The sequence below is a fragment of the Lagenorhynchus albirostris genome, chromosome 4, assembly GCF_949774975.1.
Source record: "Lagenorhynchus albirostris chromosome 4, mLagAlb1.1, whole genome shotgun sequence".
NCBI lineage: Eukaryota > Metazoa > Chordata > Mammalia > Artiodactyla > Delphinidae > Lagenorhynchus > Lagenorhynchus albirostris.
The window spans coordinates 75,585,423-75,609,034 of record NC_083098.1 but is presented as its reverse complement, the minus strand read 5'-3'; the positions used below and the strand labels follow the sequence as shown (position 1 = coordinate 75,609,034).

The window sequence follows — 23,612 nt, the reverse complement described above, 5'->3', positions numbered from 1 at the left end:
GTAAACGTTTTATGTAGGGCATTAGGAATAGCAGAATAGGACAGGCAGTTCTTTTTTCGTCTCTGGTGGAGACAGTAATTTCAGGAAACTATCAGACATAGATTAAAAATACTAGTATGCTCCGTCTGTACTTCAGAAAAATAATACCAGTTGTGTACTTATTTTTGTTGTTTGTAGTGCTAACCCTCCATCGGGAATTGAAGATGAAACTCCTGAAAATGGCGTACCTAAACCGGTAACATAAGGCTTTGAGATCTGGTTACTTATCTGTTTAAAATCTTTATCAATAGCTTCCCGTTCACTTAGGAAGAAAACCAGAATTTAACATGACTGCCAATATTTTGCATAATCGGGCCTCTTTTGTATCTCCTGTGTCATCTGGTGCCGTCAAAAAAGTGTAACCATGAGAAGAAATAGTGGGAGGAGAGTTCAGATGAAATGGGGCATGTGCAAAGGCTTGATGTTTGTTGCTACCAAGGAACCCAGTGGTCATAGGTCAATTCGATAGATCATAGTGAGCCTGGTTTTCAAAGCAGACATAGAGTTTTTCAACTCAAATTTGTCAAGTTTTTTAGCAAAAATTACTGTTTATATAAATGACAGTCTGACCTCATGCCTGTTAAAAGTGATATTTTGGGGGGTGAACAAATCATCGGTCCCATGAATATTTTAATGTTTTAATCTTGTAAAAAGAAGGAAATTCTTATTCTGCAAGCTTGAACTTGTATACAAAAAAGTATTTAGCCTTGGTGATCTACTTTTTAAATTTACTATTATGTGACTAAGCACAGAACAGCCTTTTAGAGCCAAAATAAAGCTTTCATAAATGTCCCTACTTTTACTCATAGAAACAAAGTATTCCCTCAATCATTTGCATGCAGGACCTTTTCTATGTGTACATGAATGTCAAGAATAAGTGAGCTGCTTTTTAACTATTTGATGCTTTTAACAGTGACACTGTGACCCTTAAAATTAGTTGTTTTCCTCTTACCTTCATGTTCTTTTTGCTAAGAATTCCTCAAATATTTTAAAAATATCTTCTAGGTATTTTAGTACATTGCCTTAGATCCTTTGTGCAAGAGGAGCAGTTATAAATAGTAGGAAAAAATACATGTGTTATTTACAAAAAGACAATGTTGAAAAAAAGGTTTACTTCACATTCTTATCCCTTTTTATCATTGCAAAACATCAAAGTTGTAAATGAGTTGAAGTAGGTAGTAGTACTATAACTTTTTCTCTAGAATTAGCTCAAAAAATGCAAAATGGTTACCTTTTCAGTTATTTATATCAGACGTTGAAATGGATTATTGAGTGTATTTTGTGGTTGTTTATGTTGATATAGAAAGTGACAGAGACTGAAGACGATAGTGATAGCGACAGTGATGATGATGAGGATGATGTTCATGTCACTATAGGAGACATTAAAACGGGAGCACCACAGTATGGGTAAGTTATTTTTAAGTAACAACTGTGTGCTTAAGTCAAAGGTGGTGTGTCTATATCAAACAATTGGTGGTTGATTCCAATGTTTTTACATTTTTTCATTTTACCATGATATGATTTCACGTGATGAGTTGCTAAGACAGTAGGTAAAAGCTGTTGACACAAGAAAAAAAATATTTGTATCTATCTTTGGTGATGGATGTTAACTAAACTTATTGTAATCATTTTGGCAGTTTATATATATATCAAATCATTATGTTTTTTACCTAAAATTAATACAGTGTTATATGTCAAGTATCAATACATCTCATGACTAAAAGGAATTTCACCATGAAAATATTTTTTTCTTAAACATAAAGTTAATTAGGTAAAGTTACATGGAAGCAGCAGTTTTTGATTCCTGAAATTGAAATGTTTTTACAAATGAATTGAGTGATACAGATTTTTTTTTTTTTTTGGGGGGTGGTACGCAGGCCTCACTGTTGTGGCCTCTCCCGTCGCGGAGCACAGGCTCCGGACGCGCAGGCTCAGCGGCCATGGCTCACGGGCCCAGCCGCTCCACGGCATGTGGTATCCTCCCAGACCGGGGCTCGAACCTGCGTCCCCTGCATCGGCAGGCAGACTCTCAACCACTGTGCCACAAGGGAAGCCCCAGATTATTTTTTTTTAATTTATTTATTTGTTTATTTGGCTGCATTAGGTCTTAGTTGCGTCACGCGGGATCTTCTTTGAGGAGCATGGCCTCTTCGTTGCAGTACGCGGGCTTCTCTAGTTGCAGCATGCGGGCTTAGTAGCAGTGCGCGGGCTTAGTTGCCCTGTGGCATGTGGGATCTTAGTTCCCCTACCAGGGATACCACCTGCATCCCTTGCATTGGAAGGCAGATTCTTAACCACTGGACCACCAGGGAAGTCCCCAGATTCTTTAATTAGAATTAGAAAACCTTAATTTGCTGTTTACATCTATATTGTTCTTACATTTTATTACTTATCCAGACTTCAGTTTAGGTTTTTAAATTTTTTGTCCGATAAAAACAATATCAAAAGTATTTCTTTTTGCTTTTCATAGTGTATTTTTCAAGTGGTTAATTATCCTGTATGCTATTTATGCCAATAGGTTGTCTCAAAGTTTATAGTCTGTAAAGCTGGATCAAGTGAATGGCCTGTCATTGACTCATTGAGCACATAAAGAATCTTACAGAAAGATTGGAAGGGAATAAAGTACATATTGTGATTTTGTTATGGTGGTAGAATATGAGTTGACGTTTTCTCTATCCTTTTCAGATTGGATGTATGATGTGGTACTAGTGCGTTGGGAATATAAAGTAAACTTTTCATTAATTGCACTATAGTTCATTAAGTAGCCTTATGTGAAACGGACCAATATATACATAAATCCTTTTGAATTTTTTATTTCTTCAGTAGAGAAATTTTTTCAAAAGTTATTTCAAGAAGCTTAAAGGTAATTCAGTTGTCATAATCAGTTTTGCATTATAATAATGACTGCTGATGTAATTTTAAGACCCTAGCAACTTTTTTAGGGAGCAGGTTTGAGAAGAGACTAAATTATTAAAGTTAGGATAACTCTTGATGTTCTCCTCATCCCCACTTAAAGTAAATAATTAGTGTTGAGCTATGATATTAGTAAGCCTTTATGCTAATAGGCCTTTATCTGTCTGCATTATGCAGAAGGAACACTTTAACATAATACTATAATAATCAATTGCATATTTAGTAAATACTTATATTTAATATAAAATTATTTGTATTTTCAAGTACAGAACAATTAAAGCAAATGGTGATTACTTTTTATTAATATGACCAATTTTGGGGTGGGACTTGCATGCAAATATTAAATACATATAGACTCCCATAGTACTTTATCTGAACTTTATTTCTTATAACAAAATTTCCGGTTTCATGGATTGAATTATGTTCACACGTGTTTATTACCTTTAGATTCTAAATTCTTTGAGTGGTTTATGAATTTTCCTATTCCTTACATTGCCTTAAATATAGTAAGTAGTAAGTGTTTATTCACTAAATTGACTGCGTATTAAAAACACAATTGTCTTTGAACTTTTTTTTCTCAACATTGATTACGAAAATTTTCAAACACTCGAAGTTTAATGAACTGATGTGAACACCCATTTATTTACTCATCACCTGGATTATACAATTTACATTTTGCTGTGTTTGCTTTATCACCTATCTGTCTATCTACCTACCTGCCTATCTCCATGCCTCCACCCACTCATCAATCCATCTTTTTTATTTTGTATTTTTTTTTAAAAAAAATTATTTATTTATTTATTTAGTTGTGCTGGGTCTTAGTTGCGGCTTGCCGGCCTCTTAGTTGTGGCACATGGGCTCCTTAGTTGTGGGATACAACGACTTAGTTGCGGCTTGCATGTGGGATCTAGTTCCCTGACCAGGGATCGAACCAGGGAGCGTGGAGTCTTAACCACTGTGCCACCAGAGAAGTCCCCTTATTTTGTATTTTTTATGCATTTCAAAGTAAGTTACAGATCTTTCTGAAAAGTATAAAGCTTGTTTAACCTTAATATCTCAAGATATATCCATTGATAACTGAAAGAAAGCCAGGGAGAAAATAAAATTTGATGAATATTTACTTTGTGCACAGCATTTCAGAGGCAAATTTAAAGAGCAAATTGATTTCAAGGAACAATACTAAATTGGTTTATTATAAGCTGTTAGAAGGTAAAGACTAGAATTTCTTTTAGGTGACATACTTTTGTTACAGAGTTTATTGTATCTGTAAGTAAGGTATGTGGAAAATCAAATCTTAGGGTAGGAATAATTTACCTTGTATAGAGGAGTGGTTTCTTAGCTGTATCTTTGAAATTCAGCCTCTCATTCATTAACACTTTTCAAAGGCAGTTTGTGTGGCACTCTAATAATTGATGATGGGAATATCAACTGTCCTTATTTATCAAAAGTAGTGAGGGAGATAGACATGTGAGCAGATACTTTCCTTGCAGTGTAAGTGCTTGAATAGAAACATGTACAGGGTGATTGGAAAGCTTTGAGAGGACAGTTGCTAAAAGTGCATGTGTTGAAGAGAAGATCCTAGAGGAGGTAATATATGAATTTGAATAATTCTCGAGACAGAAGGAAGAGGACTGATGATTTTGGCAGAGGAAACGACTTAGATGTAGTGGAAGCATGACTTAGACGAACCACAAGACTGGAGGATAAGGTAGATGAGAGAGGATGCTTGAAACCACAGAAGAGGGGAGTTAGGATGTTTTTGCTGTGCCATGATGGAACCCTTAAAGGTTTTTAGGCAGGTCACATTGTTTGAAAATATAACTCTAGCAGTAGTAGTTGAGATGGACTAGATAGAACTTAGTTAATAGATTTGAAGTAATCATCCAGGTGGGATGATAGTCGAAACTAAACCAGCAGCAGTAATATAGGGATAGATGGAAGAATTCAATATATTTGAGTGAATAATAAATGGAAATAACATGGGTAATGGGTTGGTTGTAGATGGAAAGGGAGACAAAGGATTCAGTGACTTGGAGCTTTCTAGAGTAGTTCAGTGTGTGTATATAACAGTGTATTACCGTATATGGGTAAGGTGGGAGGAGCAGGTTAAGATAAAATTTTTTGATACATTTATTTTTAAGTTTTTGTAGACATCCAAGTATATAGGATCTAGCCCCTAGAGAAGCCTGAGACCTCATGGTGGGTGCTATTGAATGGGGGTATCAGATTTACTTAAGCGCAGTTTTCCAGACAGCTAAGGTTCTTTACACACAATGAATGTGAAGGCTTGGAGGCATTAAAAAAGAAAAGTAATGTTTTAAAGGGCAGAATGGGGAAGGAAGGAAAGTAGCTGGGTGGGAAGCAAAGAAGTTCATTTAATGAACTATGGTAAGCCTTTTATAAATACTGTTTTGGTTTATCCTTTAGCAGTCTGTAAGAGGACCATTTGGAGACAGTCCTTGGTTTTTGTATATTGACTTTCGAACAGCTAGGACTTTTGTACATCATATATAGATACCTCAAAGTGCTTTGGCTGTGCTGAATTTAGCTTGTTGAAATGTAAGCATCATGCGACAGGAACCATATTTGTCCAGCTCCTCATTCTCTCTCCTTGGCTTAGAACTATATGTGATGTATTGCTGGTGCTTAAGCACTTATTAGAGAATTAGTCAATGAGATGATTAAACCTTTCAAGTTGGTAATGATAGTACAACTTGACAGTGACAGTTTATTTTAGGCTCCTTCATACTTCTTGCATTTATAGTAGTGGATCTTTATACAACTATTTGAATATTTTATTGAATATCCTTATTTTTTTAAGCAGAATAACCTAGGTCTCATAAATTTAATACATTGGAGACAAAAGATGGAAATTGTTAGGCAGACCAGAAGCAGTGAGTTTTCACAAGTCCAGTTGAATGACTGGGAGGCCAGGAAGTGAAAACAAGGCATATAAACTATTCTTCCCTTCCCAGCCAAATTTCTCGGAAGTTTGTTAGAGTGGGATATTGAGTTAATCGCGGGTAGGTTTTTGAGATGGAAAATTAGTGAGACTTTTAAAAAATTTTTTTTTATTTTTTATTAAGCAAGTGACAGGCTTTTTAAATTAGTTTAAAACATTTTCTAAAATGTTTGAGTTAGTGTCAGTCTATCTAGTTAATATGTGGGTATATAATTTATGTGTACATATTGAATATATTCTGCTTTTGTTTACTTTAAGCATCTCAGGATAATTTTTTTGATTTTGCTTTTAGGAGTTATGGTACAGCACCTGTAAATCTTAACATCAAGACAGGAGGAAGAGTTTATGGAACTACAGGTAAAATTTGTATTTGCAGTTGCATCAATAGAAAATAGGGCATATATCTGAATAGGTCATGAATAGATTTTAATAGCTATTACAGCTCAATTAAAAAGAGCAGTTTTTGACCATGTATCATAGAATGGGCACTTTTCTATAAATGGCTAGATAATGAATAGTTTAGGCTGTGTGGGTCACATAGGGTTCCTGTCATGTGTGTGTGGGTTTTTTTTGTTGTTGCCGTTGTTTTTTGGTTCTACAACCCTTTCTTACAGCTCACAGACTGTACAAAGACGATGATTTAAAACATGGAAATTAACTTCTTGGTACAGGAATCCCTTATTATAAACAAGAAGTCTCTAATCTCTCTATTTTATCTTATAGCTACACCATAAACTTTGACCTCACTTTTTATTTGTGGTAACCATTACTACTCTGTTTGGAATCTTGGCCATATTTAGTGCTAATAGTAGTAAAAAGGTGTCATTGTTTTCTGTTTGTCTCTGGTATCTCTCAGCTTCTTATTAATATAGTTCCTTCACCATTTTGTAATTTTCTAAAGTAGGAACGAAAGTCAAAGGAGTAGATCTTGATGCACCTGGAAGCATTAATGGAGTGCCCCTTTTGGAGGTAGATTTGGATTCTTTTGAAGATAAACCATGGCGTAAACCTGGTAAGATTATTGTGGATTGGTTTCAAAAGATTTTTAGTCTAAACTATTGGAAAAGTTTTTTTTCAGCATCAGTTTAGAATATTATTTTTTAAATGTAATTTTCATTATCTTAAGCACATGAGTAATAATGAACCTGTATTATTAAATCTTACAGGTGGCCTAGCATTGTATAAAAGTAGACTTGCATATTGTTTTATTATAATGCCAATTCTTTTTTTTTAACGTCTTTATTGGAGTATAATTGCTTTGCGATGGTGTGTTTCTGCTTTATAACAAAGTGAATCAGTTATACATATGTCCCCATATCTCTTCCCTCTTGCGTCTCCCTCCCTCTCACCCTCCCTATCCCACCCCTCTAGGTGGTCACAAAGCACAAGCTGATCTCCCTGTGCTATGCGGCTGCTTCGCACTAGCTAGTTATGTTACGTTTGGTAGTGTATATATGTCCATGCCACTCTCTCACTTTGTCCCAGCTTACCCTATAATGCCATTTCTAAAGGGAGTAATTTTGATCAAAAATTTGTATAGTCCTGTTGCTTTATGGTAGTAATTGGGAGAATTGGTAAAATTAGATGAGACTAATAGAACTCTAAATTTATTTTTACAGTTTATTATATTTTATGTGCTGCATAAAAATAGAATTGAAATATTCGTACACTAAAAGTGTGTTTTATCTCTAGGTGCTGATCTTTCTGATTATTTTAATTATGGGTTTAATGAAGATACCTGGAAAGCTTACTGTGAAAAACAAAAGAGGATACGAATGGGACTGGAAGTTATACCAGTTACCTCTACTACAAATAAAATTACGGTAATTAGTAAATATTCCACAATACCCCAGCCTTTTCTACCATCCCAGTTTTGCTCCCTAAATACATCAGTTTTTCCCTATAAAGGTGGTTAAATGCTATATGATAGTTTAAAAATTCCATTTTACCTTGTTTGTTTTTTTCCCCTTCCTTCCCTTTCACAGTTTCATATTAATGATTATCTGATGTTTTTAGTTTCAATTCACAGACTAGCCACAGCTGGTTTGTCTTTATGTGGCCTATCAATTAAAAATTATGTGGTATCTTAATGGGGAATATGTTATTTAACTTAGGCCGAAGACTGTACTATGGAAGTTACACCAGGTGCAGAGATCCAAGATGGCAGATTCAATCTTTTTAAGGTGAATTTTAGTAAATTATCCTTGGTTGCTCTCATTTTTTGTTCTTGAGTCTGCTCCCATACCACTACTCGAGGGACAAGATTAAAGTGGAAATAGCTACCTTTTTTCCAAACCTTCAGCTTCCTGGTGACTTACAAATTTGCTGATTGTTGTTTTATCTCCACTTTTGCAAGCATGTGAATTATAGCCTATTATACTAACAAATGCAAAGTAAAACTATTCTTGCTATATGTTGTGATTTTATTTTGAGTCAAGTGTGTGTTTGCTTGTAGGATATAAAAGTTCATGCCAACAGGCTAAGCACTCATTGTAGATCCCGCTATAATCTTTATCAGAATTGGAGGCTTATTTGTCCTAATTTTCTGTTAAAAAATGGTAAGGTAGATGACATACTGCTTATTATCTGTATGAGACTGAAATCATTGGTGTAATGTCTTCTGCAGTTTAAGATGGCTCAGGAATCTTAGGTGTTCTTTGCCAGTTGCCAAGAAAGACTCAACAAAATTAGGATAAAGTCATTGATTTTTTAAATTAATATTAAAAGGAGCAGGTTTAATGAGGGACTTGCAGGTTGATACTACTTGAGTATCAAGTCTGACTTCTGGCTTCTCCATTCCATAGGATCAGTCCCAAGAATAATAATATATTTTCATACTTGTGTGATACACAGCAACCTACAAACTTTTTTCAAAATCTGATTGTAAACTCTTCTTCCTTTACCTTAATTCTTAATTCTTGATTCTTGTATTGAGTGACACTGGGATGAAGACTGGGAGTGACTTTTAGATTGGGTTATATACCCAGGGAACTTTTGTGGGCAGGAACTTCTCTGTGTCCCGTTTGGGGCTACAGCCCAGTCCACCAAAATACTGCCTTATGCAATGCATGTGCTATATCCGCAGATGTAGCCGCTCTGCTGGACACAGTTCTGTATAGAGAATTTAATTTTAATTTACATCCTACTTTGGGTAAGTATTTGGTTCTTGTTCTGCTGTAAATATTTTGAAAGTGTGTGATGATGTCTATCTTATTTTAAATGGTCATCAAGTTCTTTTTGGTGATATCTACTTATTGAGACATTGAATATATTGTTTTTCATGATTGCAATGAATAGTTAGAAAAGTTATCTTGATGAGGAAATAGTTTGTTTGCAATGGTGCTTTTAATTTTCTTCTAACAGAAATGAGAACTGCCTTTTTAAACTGCCAGCTTCTCTATGCTTTGTCTTTTTGCAGTAAACTTCTAAAACTAAAGGATAAAAAGAAACTCTTAGGGTCTGGTCTCTTATTGAAGGTAGCCACTGTGAATAAGTTATATACATACAGTCTACTGAAAAATTATTTTGAAGTTTCTTTTGATCATGTGAGAGGAGGTCATTGTTCAATTCTGATTTATTTAATTCTGAATGAATAAGGACTTGAATTTAACAGGTATAGTCAAATTAGTTAAGAAATCAGCTTTATTGGATCAGAGAGTTATTTCTGGAGAAGAACAGAAGACTTGGCTTTGTAGAGTGTGGTTTAATTTTAGAAAGCCTAGAAACCAGAAAGATGAATTGGAGGAATTACTCCCTGTTAATGATCAGGAGAGTAACTTATAGTAACAGTATTCTCGCAGCAGTGTATGGTGTGGTTGGATGAAGTCCAAGCTCTTGTCCACTTAACTACCATTTGAACTATAATTATTAGGATTGGTGAGAAAGAGATAGAAGGAAAAAAGCTTGCCCAGCTTTCTTGATGTATCTGAGTACCTTCAGTGTGCCCAGCACTGTGCTAGATGCTACAGTAAAAGAGGGTCTTTGTATTCAAGGAGCTCATGGTCTGAATGATGTGTACATGTGAACTAATAACCATGATGTATTGTGACAAGTGTTATGTTGGTGTATTGACAAAATGCAGTAGAAAGTTCAGAGGAGAGATTGGGTTATCCTGCATTGCAGAGTCTAGAAGGATTCAAATGGGATGTGATAAGTGAAAAATGAGTGAGTTTTCATTAGTAGGAGACAGGGGAGTATAGAACACTGTAGACAGAGAGCAATGTGAACAAAACCAGATAGCATTAAAGGAGAGTTGGGGTAGATGAGACATAGAGGAGAGAAGCCTGGAAATGGTAGAAATGATGAGAAAGATCTTAATCTAAAACTAGCTTGCAGACATATGTATGGGCAGTAGGAAGCCATTTGAAAGTTCTTGGGTAGGAGAATAGTATGAGCAAATCTGGTTTTTAGAAAAAGAACTGGTACCAGGGTAAGCTATAGAATGTAAGAGGGAAAAAGGGAGACAGAGACTAGATAGGGAGTTGTTGGAGTACTATAGGTATGAAATGAAGAAAGACCCAGACTGATACTGGTGGATGGACAAAGGAACAAATTTAAGAATCAAAATTTTAAGTTATTTTCATATCTACTACAAAGATATTTTTTCATCCTTAGTCAAGTGAGAGGCACCTCATCAGCATCTTTAAAATAATTTTTTTTTTTACTTTTTATTAAGTAAATTTTCAAGCATTCTAACAGGTAGAATAGTACAGGTGAACTGCCATGTGTTTATTATGGAAGTGTCTCAAGTGACTTATCAACATTTTAACATTCTTAAAGTCTTTTTATATACTTTAATATAAAAGATTTTTTATATATTTTTTAGCAAAATGAAAGATGAAATTTAATAAGTGTAAAAATAAAATCACTCAATTGGGTACAAAAGCAGTTGTATAACTACATAATTTGGGGTGAGGGCAAGAGAGGAGTGACTAGTGAGAATGGGTGCATACCTGCATAAATGTTTTTTTTCCTCTGTGGAAGCATGTATGAGTTTTGTCACTAGTGTTGTGAATTTCATAAGCATGTGTCTTGGTCTGTTATCAGTCATTGTACCAAGCTTTCATTTGTACCTTTTTAACCTGAAAGTACATATCCTTCATTTCTGGGATATTTTCTTACTTTGTTATTATTTTTTTACTTTTTCTCCGCTTTCATCTGCCTTTTGGACCTCTTATTCAAAAATTAGACCTCCTTATGCTGGTTCCTTTAATTTTCTTAGTTTTTCTCTTTTCCTTTCTCTTTGTTTTCCATTATCTGGGAGATTTCTTCAGCCTTAGAATGCTTCTGTTCACTTTTTCATTTCTGCTATTGTATTTTTGAATATCCAAGAAGATTTTCCTTCAGTATTTAACTTTAGCCTATTTGTATTCATGCATGCAGTAATGCAGTATTTTTTCCTCCCTCTGTCTTTCAAAAGATCTTAATGTTAGATTGTTTCTGTTAGGTTTTCTTTTTGTGCATGGTCTGTTTTCTACAAGTTCATCTTTAAGTTTGTTGTTTTTGGCTTCTGACTTTGACTTTTCTCAAGTATTTGTTGATCCTTGCCCATTATTAACTGGGCCACGGAAAAGGTGATCGGAAGCTCTGTGCATGTGGGTAGAACTTGTTGACTGTAGGCTTTACTGTAGGGCTAAGTTTTTCTCACAGTCTCCAATGTCAGTATCTTTATCTTTGTTTTACTTTTTGTTTTTTCTTTTTGTGATAATCTGAGTTTTCAGAGAAGACATTCTAGTATCCTGCCTAGAGGGTTTATATTTATATTTGGCTGCTTGAAATGTTCTGGGAGTTAGAGTTGTCAATTCCTGAATCTTTGTGGGTCTTGCTGTGAAAATCAATATGTCTTTGCTTTCTCATTGCTGACTTAGGATTCAGATTCTTTGGTCTGCTCAGTTACTATTTTTTCGTCTGCTTTCAGAGTCCTAACTTTTGTTGCCTTCCCAGTCTTTTTCTTGTGGGTTGAAACAAAATTGTAATAAATAATTTATGTGATTTTCTATTTTTTCTTTTTTCATCTTAACATGTAAATGTTTTCCTAGGTTATTAAAGTTTTTTGATAAATAACACTTTATAAATAGTTGCATAATCCATTATTTGGGTGTTTCACAGTAATTTCTTTTTAGATATTATTTTGTAGTATTAAACTTTTATAAATAATGCTGTGAAGGGCAGTTGAAGGAAATTTTACAAAATAATTAAGTTTCAGCAAATTTGAGTAAAAATATGATAATTTGTTTTTATAAAATAAATCATAATGTCTTACAGTCATTTCTTAAAATATTAGATCATGTGGAAAAAATAATCTCATTATGTTGTGATTAAACAAGTTTTGAGCCTGTAATGCTGAGTGCAACATCTGAAGACAAAGTGATAATGATAATGCAGGTTGATTAGGAGGGTTGCTAAAATGGTGAAGATTTTCAGAATTGTTTACTATAATGAGTATATTATGAAGAAATTAACAAGAAAGGAAAACTAAGTTAGGAAACACAAGCAAGTTTTACATGTTTGAAAATGTATCTTGTCTTCCTGATACCTTTTCTCACTTTTTCCCCTATTGTAAATACTCTTTAATTTGTAATCTCTTGCCCCTCTTTCTACCTCTTTCCAACCCTTCTCCCTTCCTCCTTCCCAATTTTTATTATTTATTTGTTTACTTACGTGTTTGTTTATTTTTAAGATTTAACATATTATTTTATCTTTATTACTTTCTTTAACTTGCCTTTCCAGAGATATTCATCTTTATGCAGTTTTTGACAGAATAACATTAATACCCCACGTTTATAAAGTGATTTCCCATTATCTCACCTGGTCATCACAAGAGCTTGATGAGATAGACTGAGGAGTTGTTACTGGTATTTGATAATAGGGGTAGAAGGATTAAAGACTTTCTCAAAGCCTCAAGAGCAGAGACTAGAATCCAGGCCTTCTGGTGCCCAGTAGAGCTCCCTTTCTGTGAGACTAGATTTGTTGCTCTGCTCCAGTACTAGGGTTCCAGTTGCTCTCCAGATCCCAACTTTTAATTGAGCATTGTCTATGCCAGGAAGTGTCTTAGACTTGGGTGGAGAGGGGAGGTAAGAATTATAGACATAGACTTTGTGGTCTTAAGAGTTTATCTGACTTAATGGGAAAGATAGGTGGTAATTAGATTATCATGCCAAAAATTATATAAACTCCATGTTCTATGAAAGACTCTAAAGAAGTGACATTTAAAGCTGAATCCCAAAGCCAATCAAATAGCAAATATATTTGAGCACTCATTACATGCCAGGCAGTGTATTTAGGCACTTAGGATACAGATTTGAACTGGATGCCATCCATGTCTTCAGAGATCCTATGTTATAGTGGCAGCAGGCAGACAATAAACATAAAATAAGTAAGAGGACTTAAGATAATGTGAGAAATTCTATGAATAAAATGCAAAATGTTATGATAGAGATAATATGATAGAGATTGGGATTGGCCACTTCAAGGAGACATTTGAACAATACTTGAGCCATGATGATCTTTTAAAGCAGAATGAACATCTAGTGCAAAAACCCTCATAAAGGAGGAACTTATCTGTTAAAAAGAACAAGAAGAAAGGCCATTGTGACTGGGCGTAGTTAAGATAAGTTGGGGAGGAATAGAGGAAAACAAAGTTGGAGAGGTAGGCAGGGCCCATACCATAAATCCTTGTAGGCCATGATAAGTTTAGGTTTTATTCTGTTTGCATTGGAAAGTTATTGGAGAATTTTTTTTTTTTTTTTTTTTTGCTGTACGCGGGCCTCTCACTGTTGTGGCCTCTCCCATTGTGGAGCACAGTCTCCGGATGCGCAGGCCCAGCGGCCATGGCTCACGGGCCCAGCCGCTCCGCGGCATGTGGGATCTTCCCGGACCAGGGCACGAACCCGTGTCCTCTGCATCGGCAGGCGGACTCTCAACCACTGTGCCATCAGGGAAGCCCCTATTGGAGAATTTTGAGCAGGGGAGAGATGTGAGCTGATTTATATTTTTAATAAGATTGCTTTGGCTGTGTACAGAGGATGGATTTTAGAGAGGTAAGGTCAAAGCAGAGACACAGTGTAATAGAACAAATGAGATGTGGTGGTGGGTTTGACCTGAGTTTTAGGAGTGAACAGAATGGTAAGTGGTTGAATTTGGTATATATTGTCAAGGTAAAGTTGACATTGGTTGTTCATATGTATTGGATCATTGCTAGTTTTGTTTTTGTTTTTGTTTTTATTTTCTTGAGCAACTTGGTGCCCTTTACTCATAGGAAGAAGACTTGGGGAGGATCAGAATGGGGGATAGCGGGAAATCAGTAGCTTTATTTTGGCCATGTAAGTTTGAGATGCTTAGAAGACATGTGAGAAGCTGGGTGTAAATTATTGGAGCTCCGGGGAACAATTGAGACCATAGTGTCAACTCTGAGTATTCCTGACATCCCCAGGAACAATAGTGCATTTCTTCTTCTGTGTTCTCATAGTATCTTTTATCCCAGGGATATTTTTTTCATAACAGTTGTTGTGTTGCTTTGGTGGTTTGTGCCTGTCTTTTCCCACAGTCTGGAATTTTGTTGTATTTCTCTCTGTGGTCTCAGTTTCCAGTACATAATAGGTAGTCAATAAATGTTTGATGAATAAATCATGTTTATTTCCCCTGTCACCACATTGGGTCAGTTTTACCTGTCAGATGGCTAACAAATCTCTTTCTTTCTCTCTCTCCTCAGTGTCTTAGTGCTGATCCTTATCATCCCTCATATAATTAGTATTAACATTAATACCTTATTTGAAAATGAGTTCCACATAATGTTTATTTGAGAGGTAGATGGTTTCTGGAATTGAATCAGTGGTTTGGATATATCAGAGTCAAGGTGTCTGAATTCTCTTGGCCTTTGCCTCATAGGAAGGAGAGTGATGCTGAATTTAGACTGAACAGGGACAGTAGAATTTAAATAGGGCCTAAGATATAGTGATGTTATTTAAGTATAGGGCAACTTGAACTTTATTTAAATTTAATAAATTAATGACGATTTTTAAGATAGGAAGGTGAGTATAAAAGCAAAAGAGCATAAAGAAGATTTTCACCAGTCTAAAGGAATATGACTGGACCGTACTTCAGAGGATCTGACAGGAACACAAAGGATGGGCAAATATGGGAGAAATTATGAAGTAAGTAGATAACTGGTTTGAAAGTGAACGTAAAGAGTGAGAAGAGGGATTAAGGAGACAGATGACTGACGTCAGGCTTCTGGGTATACTGAATTCTTCAAGGCCTTTCTTGAACTCTGAAACATGGAGTCTTAACTGAGTATCTTGGACTTACTTATAATGATCTGAGGGAATTTATGAAAGTCCTTAAGAGTTATAGTTTATTGGACTTTTAAGTGACATTAATTTGAACTTTTTACTAGTTGGGAACATTTTGGTCCCATAATCCATCTTTGGTGCCTTTCACCTAATGCTGTTCTAAAATAAGTTTAATTTTATTATATACTGGGCAACGAAGCACTCTTCATATTTAATTTCAAATGAAATGTTATGAATTTATTTTAACATCTTTACTGTGTTAGGTTTGAGTGTTCCATTGAATTAAACAAGCTAATAACCCTTTTTTTTAAGGTACAGCAGGGAAGAACTGGAAATTCAGAGAAGGAAACAGCGCTTCCATCTACAAAAGCTGAGTTTACTTCTCCTCCTTCTTTGTTCAAGACTGGACTCCCACCAAGCAGGTTAGTGAGATATTGATGATTCAGTTTATTGAAGGCATCGGTATCTTCACCTTTAGTGCTATATGAAGTATAAAAACTCTGAATGATATACCAAAAAACTGGAACATTCTACTTGGTTTTAGTACAAAATGAATTCTTCGTGAAAAACTCTTCTGGGTGCTATTTCATCTAAAAAAATCTAGGTAAGCAAGAAATGAACAGTGGAATATAGTTACATGTATATATAAAGAAACAACAGTCTCACATTCAGGACAGGTGGTGACAGCAAAGGTTGCACTGTTTTCTGTGCTTATTATTCTTACATAAAGAATTATTGAACTTCCTAAATCTGGATATACTGGCCTAAAGATGTTTCACTGATTTTAGTAAAAGAGGTTGTAAAAATTTCAGCCTGAGAAATTTTTCAAATTAAAACCATTTTCTTTTCTTTCTTTGGTTTGTTGTGATAATACCTAACTTTGAGTTCTACAGGGTACCAACTGTAAGAGGCAAAGATGTTGGCAAATGTCCTTTTAACTTAAACATAACAAGTGATTAGCCCATTACCAGGAAAATGGTAAAGGATAAGCCAAGACTAGGGAAGTTTTATGTCAGCAGTTTAATCTTGGGTTAAAGATGACTTAAACCAGTTATTTCTCTGAGCCTGAAACAAGTCAGTAACTCAACTATTACGAGTTCTCAGCCAGATCATTTACCTTTTGTGTTACTTACTTAAATTTATTTTATGTAGTTTACTGATTTTGTCATTCTGATATTTCATACTATATGAATGCAGAAAGAAAACTTGTAATTTAGCCCTAAAATAAAGATTTTTGAAACTTTCAGCCAAAATTCAGCATCATAAAGCCATCTCAGATTTTGACTGTCTCTTCTTAACAATTTCTAGTCATGCATATATACACTACCAAATGTAAAATAGGTAGCGAGTGGAAAGCAGCTGCATAGCACAGGGAGATCAGCTCGGTGCTTTGTGACCACCTGGAGGGGTGGGATAGGGAGGGTGGGAGGGAGACGTAAGAGGGAGGGGATATGGGGATATATGTATACATATAACTGATTCACTTTGTTATACAGCAGAAACTATAATACAGCATTGTAAAGCAATTATACTCCAATAAAGATGTTTAAAAAAAAAACATAAGGGGAAAAATGACTAAAACAAAAAACAAAAACAATTACTAGTCATGGACTTTTCCAAATAAGGTTTTTTAAACCAAATGCAATCTCATAAAAGTGTTTGTCTAAGAAGTTATGATAGCTGAGGAATATTGATTCTTTTAATTTGTAGTATTCTCTTTTTTTTTTTTCATATTTTAAAAGAGGCCAACCTTCATTCATTGAGTTTATGGTGTTCTACATTCTAGAATGATATTAAGAGCTTGGACTCTAGAGCCAGACTTCTGGCTCAAATTCTAGCTCTGTTACTTACTAGCTGTGAATTACACTAGCTGTGTATTACTAGCTGGTGTGTATTGGGCACATCGCCCAATCTTCTTGTTCTTTCATTTCTTAATCTATAAAATACAGTAATAATACTACATAATACCCTCACTGGATAGTTATGTATATTAAATGGATTAATTTATGTAAGGTGTTTAGCACAGTGGTACATACATAATAAATATTCTATGGATGTTTGTTATTATCATAATTAAACTAATTGAACTTTTAAAAATCAATAGCAGTTTTTCTGTGTTTTGCCCATTTCCACCCCCTCCCTTCTTTTTTAAAAATTTGGGCCAGATTATGTAGGACATTGTGCCATTATATAAGTGTTTTGGCTTTCCCTGTAAGTGAAATATATGGGGAGTCACCATCAGATTTTGAGCAGAGGAATGAAATAATCTGATTTAGGTTTTTAAAGTCTCAATTTAACTGCTTTATTAAGCTCAGACTACAGAGGAATTAAGGGCAGTAATGGGGAGGCCAGTTAGGAGGCTATAACAATTATCTAGACAAGAAATAATGGTAACTTAGACCATGGTGGTAGTGGTGCAGATGGTGAGACGCAGTCAGATACTGGACACATTTCAAAAGACACAAAAGATCTTTTATATCTGAGGCAGAAAAGACTATAGGAGGAATGATTTTTGGAGGGAGGAGACCAAAAGTTCCGTTTCGAACCTGATAAAATTGAGATGCCTACTAGTTATACAAGTGGAATATTTGCATGGGAAGTGGATAAATAGATCTGGAGTAAGGGGAAAGGTATGGACTGGAGGTACAAATCTGGGAGTGATCAGTGTTTAAATAGTACTTAAATGAATCTGTGAAATTGAATTAGATTGTAAATGAGGTAAGTATTACTAGAGAAGTAGTAAGAAGACAGAGCCTTGAGGCACTTCCATGCAGGTCAGAAAAATAAGGATAGAACAGTAAGAGGAGACAAGTAGAGAAAAATGACTAATGAAATAGGAGGAAAACCCAGTGTATATCTTGAAAAGGGTGTGTTTCAAAATAGGAAGAGTGTTTTAACTATCAAATAATATTGATTGGCCAAGAAGAAGAGGACTGGGAATGACTTGAATTTTAAATGCAAAGGTTGTGGTGATTCTGACCAGGACGTTTTCAGTGGTATAAGGTGAAGATTTAAAAAAAGACTTTGTGGAACGGATTCAAGAGAGAATAGGAGGAAAGGAATTAGAATGAACAATTTTTTGAGTTTTTTTCTTTTTTTTTTCTTTTCTCTCTTTTGAGGGGGCAGAGAAATGGGACAGTCTGGAGGACAATCTGGAGGGAAATGTGGGGTCAGGAGGAGGGTTTTTTGCCAAAATGAAAGAAATTACAGCATGTTTTTATATTTATGAGAATGAGTTACTAGAGGGGAAAATTGATGATGCAAGAATTGAGAAGGGACAGTTGTTAGAGCAGTGTCCTTAAGAAGGTCAGAGGGGGTGGGATGTAATAAGCAAGTGGAGGATTTACCCTTAAAGAGAAGCATGGACAATTCATTCATTGTAATAGGAGGAAGGGCAGGTGAAGGTAGGTGGGTGGTTTAATGGTGATGGAAACAACTGAAAGTTCTCTTTCTGATTGCTTCAGTTTTTCCCAGCAGCATAGAATGCAGACTTATCTGGTGAAAGTGAGAATAGTGGAAGAGGGTGTTGAATGTTTGAGAGGAGAGGAGAAGGTCTGAAATAGTTATGTAGAGGTGTGTGAATAAACCTGGGGGAAAGGAGCAGGATTGCTAGGCAGTTACCTGGAGGGAAGTGTGGGGTGAAGAGATGGCTTTTCTTTTCCAGGTGGGAGAAATCACAGCATTTTTATATGCTGATGGGAATGAGCAGAGTGAAAAATTTATGACACGGGGAGAGACTGTACATTTCCAACTTTTCTTGAGGTTAGTGGCCAGAGGTTGAAAATGAAACAAGTCAGCTTGTTTGGGTGTGTTTGTCTTTCCCTTGTCAGGTATTCATGTGTTCATGAAGAGTAGCCAGAGTTGGATTTAGCAGGGGTTGAAGTTATACCAGGCAAATATGCCCAAGGGAGAGAGGGGCAAGGAAGGTGAGAGTGTACTTGAGAGAGTGATTATAATGATGGATCATGGATCTAAGGAGAGATGAAGGAGAGATGGATAAGGAGTGATGGGAGGACACTGGTGGATAAGGCACAGTAAAGGAAGTAAAAAAAAAAAAATGACAGAAATTAGCAGATTCATCACTTATGCTGAAAAGAATGGATAATTACCACCACAGTTTGTAGAAACAGACGCAGCATGTTAATACTGCCACTTTGGGATGCAGAGAACAGTACTCATTGCTTATTAGGAAAGTTTGTTTTCTGGACTCATCTTCGCTTGATCAAAAGGATACTTCTCAGCCACTGTGAAGTATTTCCCTAAATAAATACCTGTGTTTTAATCTTTATATTTATAAAGTATTTCCATTTTATTCTTTGTATTTATGGAAATTAGGTGTTTTTAAAAGTAAAATTTTATTGACTTTAGGGAGAAAACAGTAATGTCATGTAAGTCATAATAGAGACTGTACAGCAAATATTTAGCAGTAATGAAGTGTACTACTGACCTAATCACTGTATTCCTATTGTTTAAAATCTTAGATGCCATATTAACATATAAATGGCTACTGGTATGTTTGCAAAGAAAAAAAAATTTTTAATGGTTCTTTGTACTTTATCAGTAGGAATGTTGGATTTCTAACTTTCTGTACTGCCCAGCAAATTGTTAATATTTGATATATCAGAATGCTTTTTTAATCTTTAAAAGTTTTCATATAGATCAATAAGAATATTACCATTACTACCAGAAGCCCCTGTTGTGCCCCCTTCATTTATTGTTTTCATTTTTTAATGTTTTATTTTGAAAAAAATTCAAACTTAGAAAGAGTTGCAAGAAAAGTATTAAAGTCTATACACTGTTCACTCAGATTCACCAGTTATTAACATTTTGCCATATTTGCTTTATAATTTCTCAAAAATATTTTTTTCCTGAACCATTTGAATGCTAATTGTAGACATTGTGCCCTTTTACCCCTGAATACTTAAGCATATATTTCCTAGGAACAAAGACATTGTGTTCCGTAATTATAGGAAACAGTTAATCAATGTCAGAACATCTCATAATGAATCAGTACTTTAATATACAAGCCATAAATTTTGCTGATTATTTCAATAATATCTTTCATGGCAGTTCTTTTCTTTCCTCCTTGATTTAGGATTTAGTCCAGGATTATTCATTACAATTAACTCCTTTATCTCTTTATTCTTTTTTGATCTGGGACAGCTTCTTGAACATTCTTTGTATTTGTTGACATTGACTTGAAGAGTACAGTCTGGTTATTTTGTAAATCATCCTTCAGTCTGGGTTTGCTTGATGTTCCCACGTTATTAGATTCAGGCTTTGCTTTTGGGGCAGGAATACTACTACATAAGTAATGTGGTGTTCTCAGTGAATCAGCCTGTAGGTACATGATGTCAGTTTGTCCCGTTTTTAGTGGTGATAACTTTAATTACTTAGTTGTGGTGGTGTCCTTTGCGTTTCTGCAAAGTTACTGTATAAATAAGTAATCTGTGAGGAGACTGCATAAATATTCCGTTTGTCTTTGAACTTTCCATGAATTTTAATGTCCGTTTTTGATTTAGTCAATTATTACTGTAATGACTGAAAATAGTCATTGTCTAACTCTGTTATTCCTGTTACATTTATTAGTTGGCATTCTACTTTAAAAATGAGCTTTTCCACCTCCCTTACCTACTTATTTATTGTTAGACTCATTAATTTTTATTTTATGTGTGAGAAAGTTTGTGTGTGTGGCTTATAAATGGGGTATATAAACTATATATATACACATACACACACATGTATATGTATACACACATATATATGTACTGTAATTCATGTTGATGCTCAAATTGTTCCAGATTTGGTCCATGGGAGCCTCTTCAGACTGGCTCCTCTGACCTTTTGACATGTCCCCATCATCTTTTTTTGAGGATTTCTTTATTTTCTGATGTTTCAGTCTTATGTTGTACTTTCCCTGCCCCTTCCCTAGAAGCAGCCATTTCTTGAAGGAATCCTGATGCTTTTTAGTGGGAAATGGTAATTAGAAACCACGGTCTCGGCAATAGTTACGCTTATTGCTGTTGGGGTGTCACTATTTCTAGGTCTTTTCAGCACTCAGAGCTAGGAAAAAGCAAGCAATTTTAATGTGAAATTGCCGTATATATGTTATTTTTATAAAATTTTAATCATATAGTCACATTTCTTCTACTTCTAGCTTGACACCACAGGTTCTACTCCTCTTTCTCTATTTTGTATTGTATCTTCCTTTTTCCCACAGTGAGAACCTAGTTCCAACAAGTTCAATATATACACTCATTTGCTTAATACTGAAATACACACAAAATAGATTAGAACTGTGCACCTACCATTACAAAAAACAAACCTATTAAATAGAGTTCAAGATTTCTTTCAATTTTTCTTTTTCTTAGATTGAGGGTATATAGTCAAAATATTGTGTTCAAAAATTTCCTTCAGAGTGGTTGTATGTATTAGTCACTTAAAAGATAATTTGATCCATTGTTTCTGTTTCTTTTCAGTACTAGCATTTCTTTTCCTCCATGCTTATTGACTTACTTTCTACATATCTAGAACATTTAACATAGTTCCAAAGGCAAGACTATGCAAAAGTATACTCAGATTAGTCATTCTTTTTGCAATTTTTTTCACTCCTGTCAATAAACAATTTCATTTCATCTAGTTACTGGCTTGTTCTTCCTGTGTTGTTTTTTTTTTTTACATAAATAAGCAGCTACATAAACATGTTTTTCCTGTTACTTTGAAAGAGTGTCTTATTACTCCTTTAAAGGATTGGCAAGAGTGTATATAGGTGAACACCAGGGATAAAATTAACTTTTTTTAGAATTTTACTTTGAAAGACTTTAATTATTCTGAAATTGAATTTTAATGAAATATATATTTAATATAGGCTTTTATGAAACGCAGAATGTTGCTGTTAACTGGTTACACTAACAGTATTTATTTCTATTATTGAAGAATGAGGGAAAGAAATACCAACATTTCAAATAAGGTTTTATGAAACTGCAGAAATTAATGTTATTAATTTGTAAAAGCACTGAAATTTATTTCTGGATAATATATATAACCTGAAGTAAGCCTTTGGTTCTTTTCTCATTTCTGCATTTTGACATCATACTGTCTATGTTGAGAAGTATTTCTAAAAATATTCTAGAATTAATAAAATGTTGATAACAAAGACATCTATATTTGAATACCACTAGCAGTCTTAGTTCCACCACAAGTATTTCATATAACTTGAAGAGAATGATACTATCAGAACATGCTAAAGGACTTTAGAAAAAGCATGTCAAGGAAAAAAGAAACAGATCAAGGGGGGTCAGAGACAACAGTATGTAAGAAAAAACATAGAAAATTTATCTCACCAGAAACAGCACCTCTTCTCAGTCTCAGACAAGTACTGCCTCCAAAAAAGCCAATTCAAGCGTTGGGAAGTGGCAGGATCAATATGGGAGGGCCGAATCACCTGATCTAAGGTAAGGCTATTTTTAAACATTGGATACTCCTGATGTTTAGGTCATCAGTGTTGTTTTATCTCATTAGAAAGATAATAATTTTGACTAGGCTGTACCATTGTCCCCCCTGAATTACACTGTTTCAGTATAGAATTGAGGGTTTTTACACTTACCTTATGAATCAGCCCTTATCACCTCATGTCTCGCCCCTTGTCTCTCTAGCTTTTTATAACATAAATTGCCTGGAACCATGCTAATGGGTGCTCAATAAATGTTTTCCTTCCCTTTGCTGCAGGTTTAATTTTCCTTTCGCATATCATACCCTATTCAAAAACCCGTGGGTGCTTTTCAGTATCTGGAATAAAATTTAGCTCTCTGAGCCGGTCTTTAGGACCTATAAAATTGGACGCCATTGAATCTTTCCAATCTTTATTTTCCAACTACAGTGCATAAACCTGCCATTCTATTAAGTGGGTCTAGGAAGTACTATCTCCCTTATTGTTGCTATGCTTTTTATTCATAATCCACCCTCCATAGAATTTTGGTTTGTGTTCTAAATCTTAAATTTACAAAGCATACAAACCTTGGATGGATATTGTAAACTGAGCCTGTGAAAATGGGAATAATAATTTCTATCCTAAGTGATGTAATGAGAAGCAAGTGTGTTAGGGTATGAAAATGTATTGCCAACAATAAGCAGTTATACTTTGCTTGACTAGAAATACAGACTAAGATACCTTCTTAATTTATCGTTTGAAGTTTTAAATAAGGTAATAGTATATGGGAGTGTATTTTGTTTGTTTTTGTTGGTAAAGAATTTAAAGCTTTCTTCCTGGGCAGCTTGATGCTGTATTAATGTGTGTTTTGTTTTGTTTTTTATGTATTTTATTTTATTTTTGGCTGCGCTGGGTCTTTGTTGCTACGTGGGCTTTCTCTAGTTGTGGTGAGCGCGGGCTACTCTTCGTTGCAGTGTGC

At 34.9% G+C, this 23,612-nt stretch overlaps 1 protein-coding gene across 24 annotated transcripts in view; it reads left to right on the top strand.

Annotated features, from left to right (window-relative positions):
• Nucleotides 1–23,612, top strand: part of FIP1L1 (factor interacting with PAPOLA and CPSF1) — a 68,161-nt gene that overhangs the window by 5,165 nt on the left and 39,384 nt on the right. For 7 of the 24 annotated variants that reach the window (XM_060148190.1, XM_060148172.1, XM_060148168.1 and 4 more), the window contains 8 exons: nucleotides 178–235; nucleotides 1,343–1,446; nucleotides 6,207–6,271; nucleotides 6,819–6,926; nucleotides 7,607–7,737; nucleotides 8,029–8,097; nucleotides 15,517–15,626; nucleotides 22,551–22,658. In XM_060148190.1, coding sequence (XP_060004173.1) covers nucleotides 178–235; nucleotides 1,343–1,446; nucleotides 6,207–6,271; nucleotides 6,819–6,926; nucleotides 7,607–7,737; nucleotides 8,029–8,097; nucleotides 15,517–15,626; nucleotides 22,551–22,658 — 753 coding nt within the window. Of the gene's footprint in view, nucleotides 1–177; nucleotides 236–1,342; nucleotides 1,447–6,206; nucleotides 6,272–6,815; nucleotides 6,927–7,606; nucleotides 7,738–8,028; nucleotides 8,098–15,516; nucleotides 15,627–22,550; nucleotides 22,659–23,612 lie in introns of all 24 variants that reach the window. The other 17 variants (XM_060148173.1, XM_060148171.1, XM_060148167.1 and 14 more) reach the window with 6 other exon arrangements.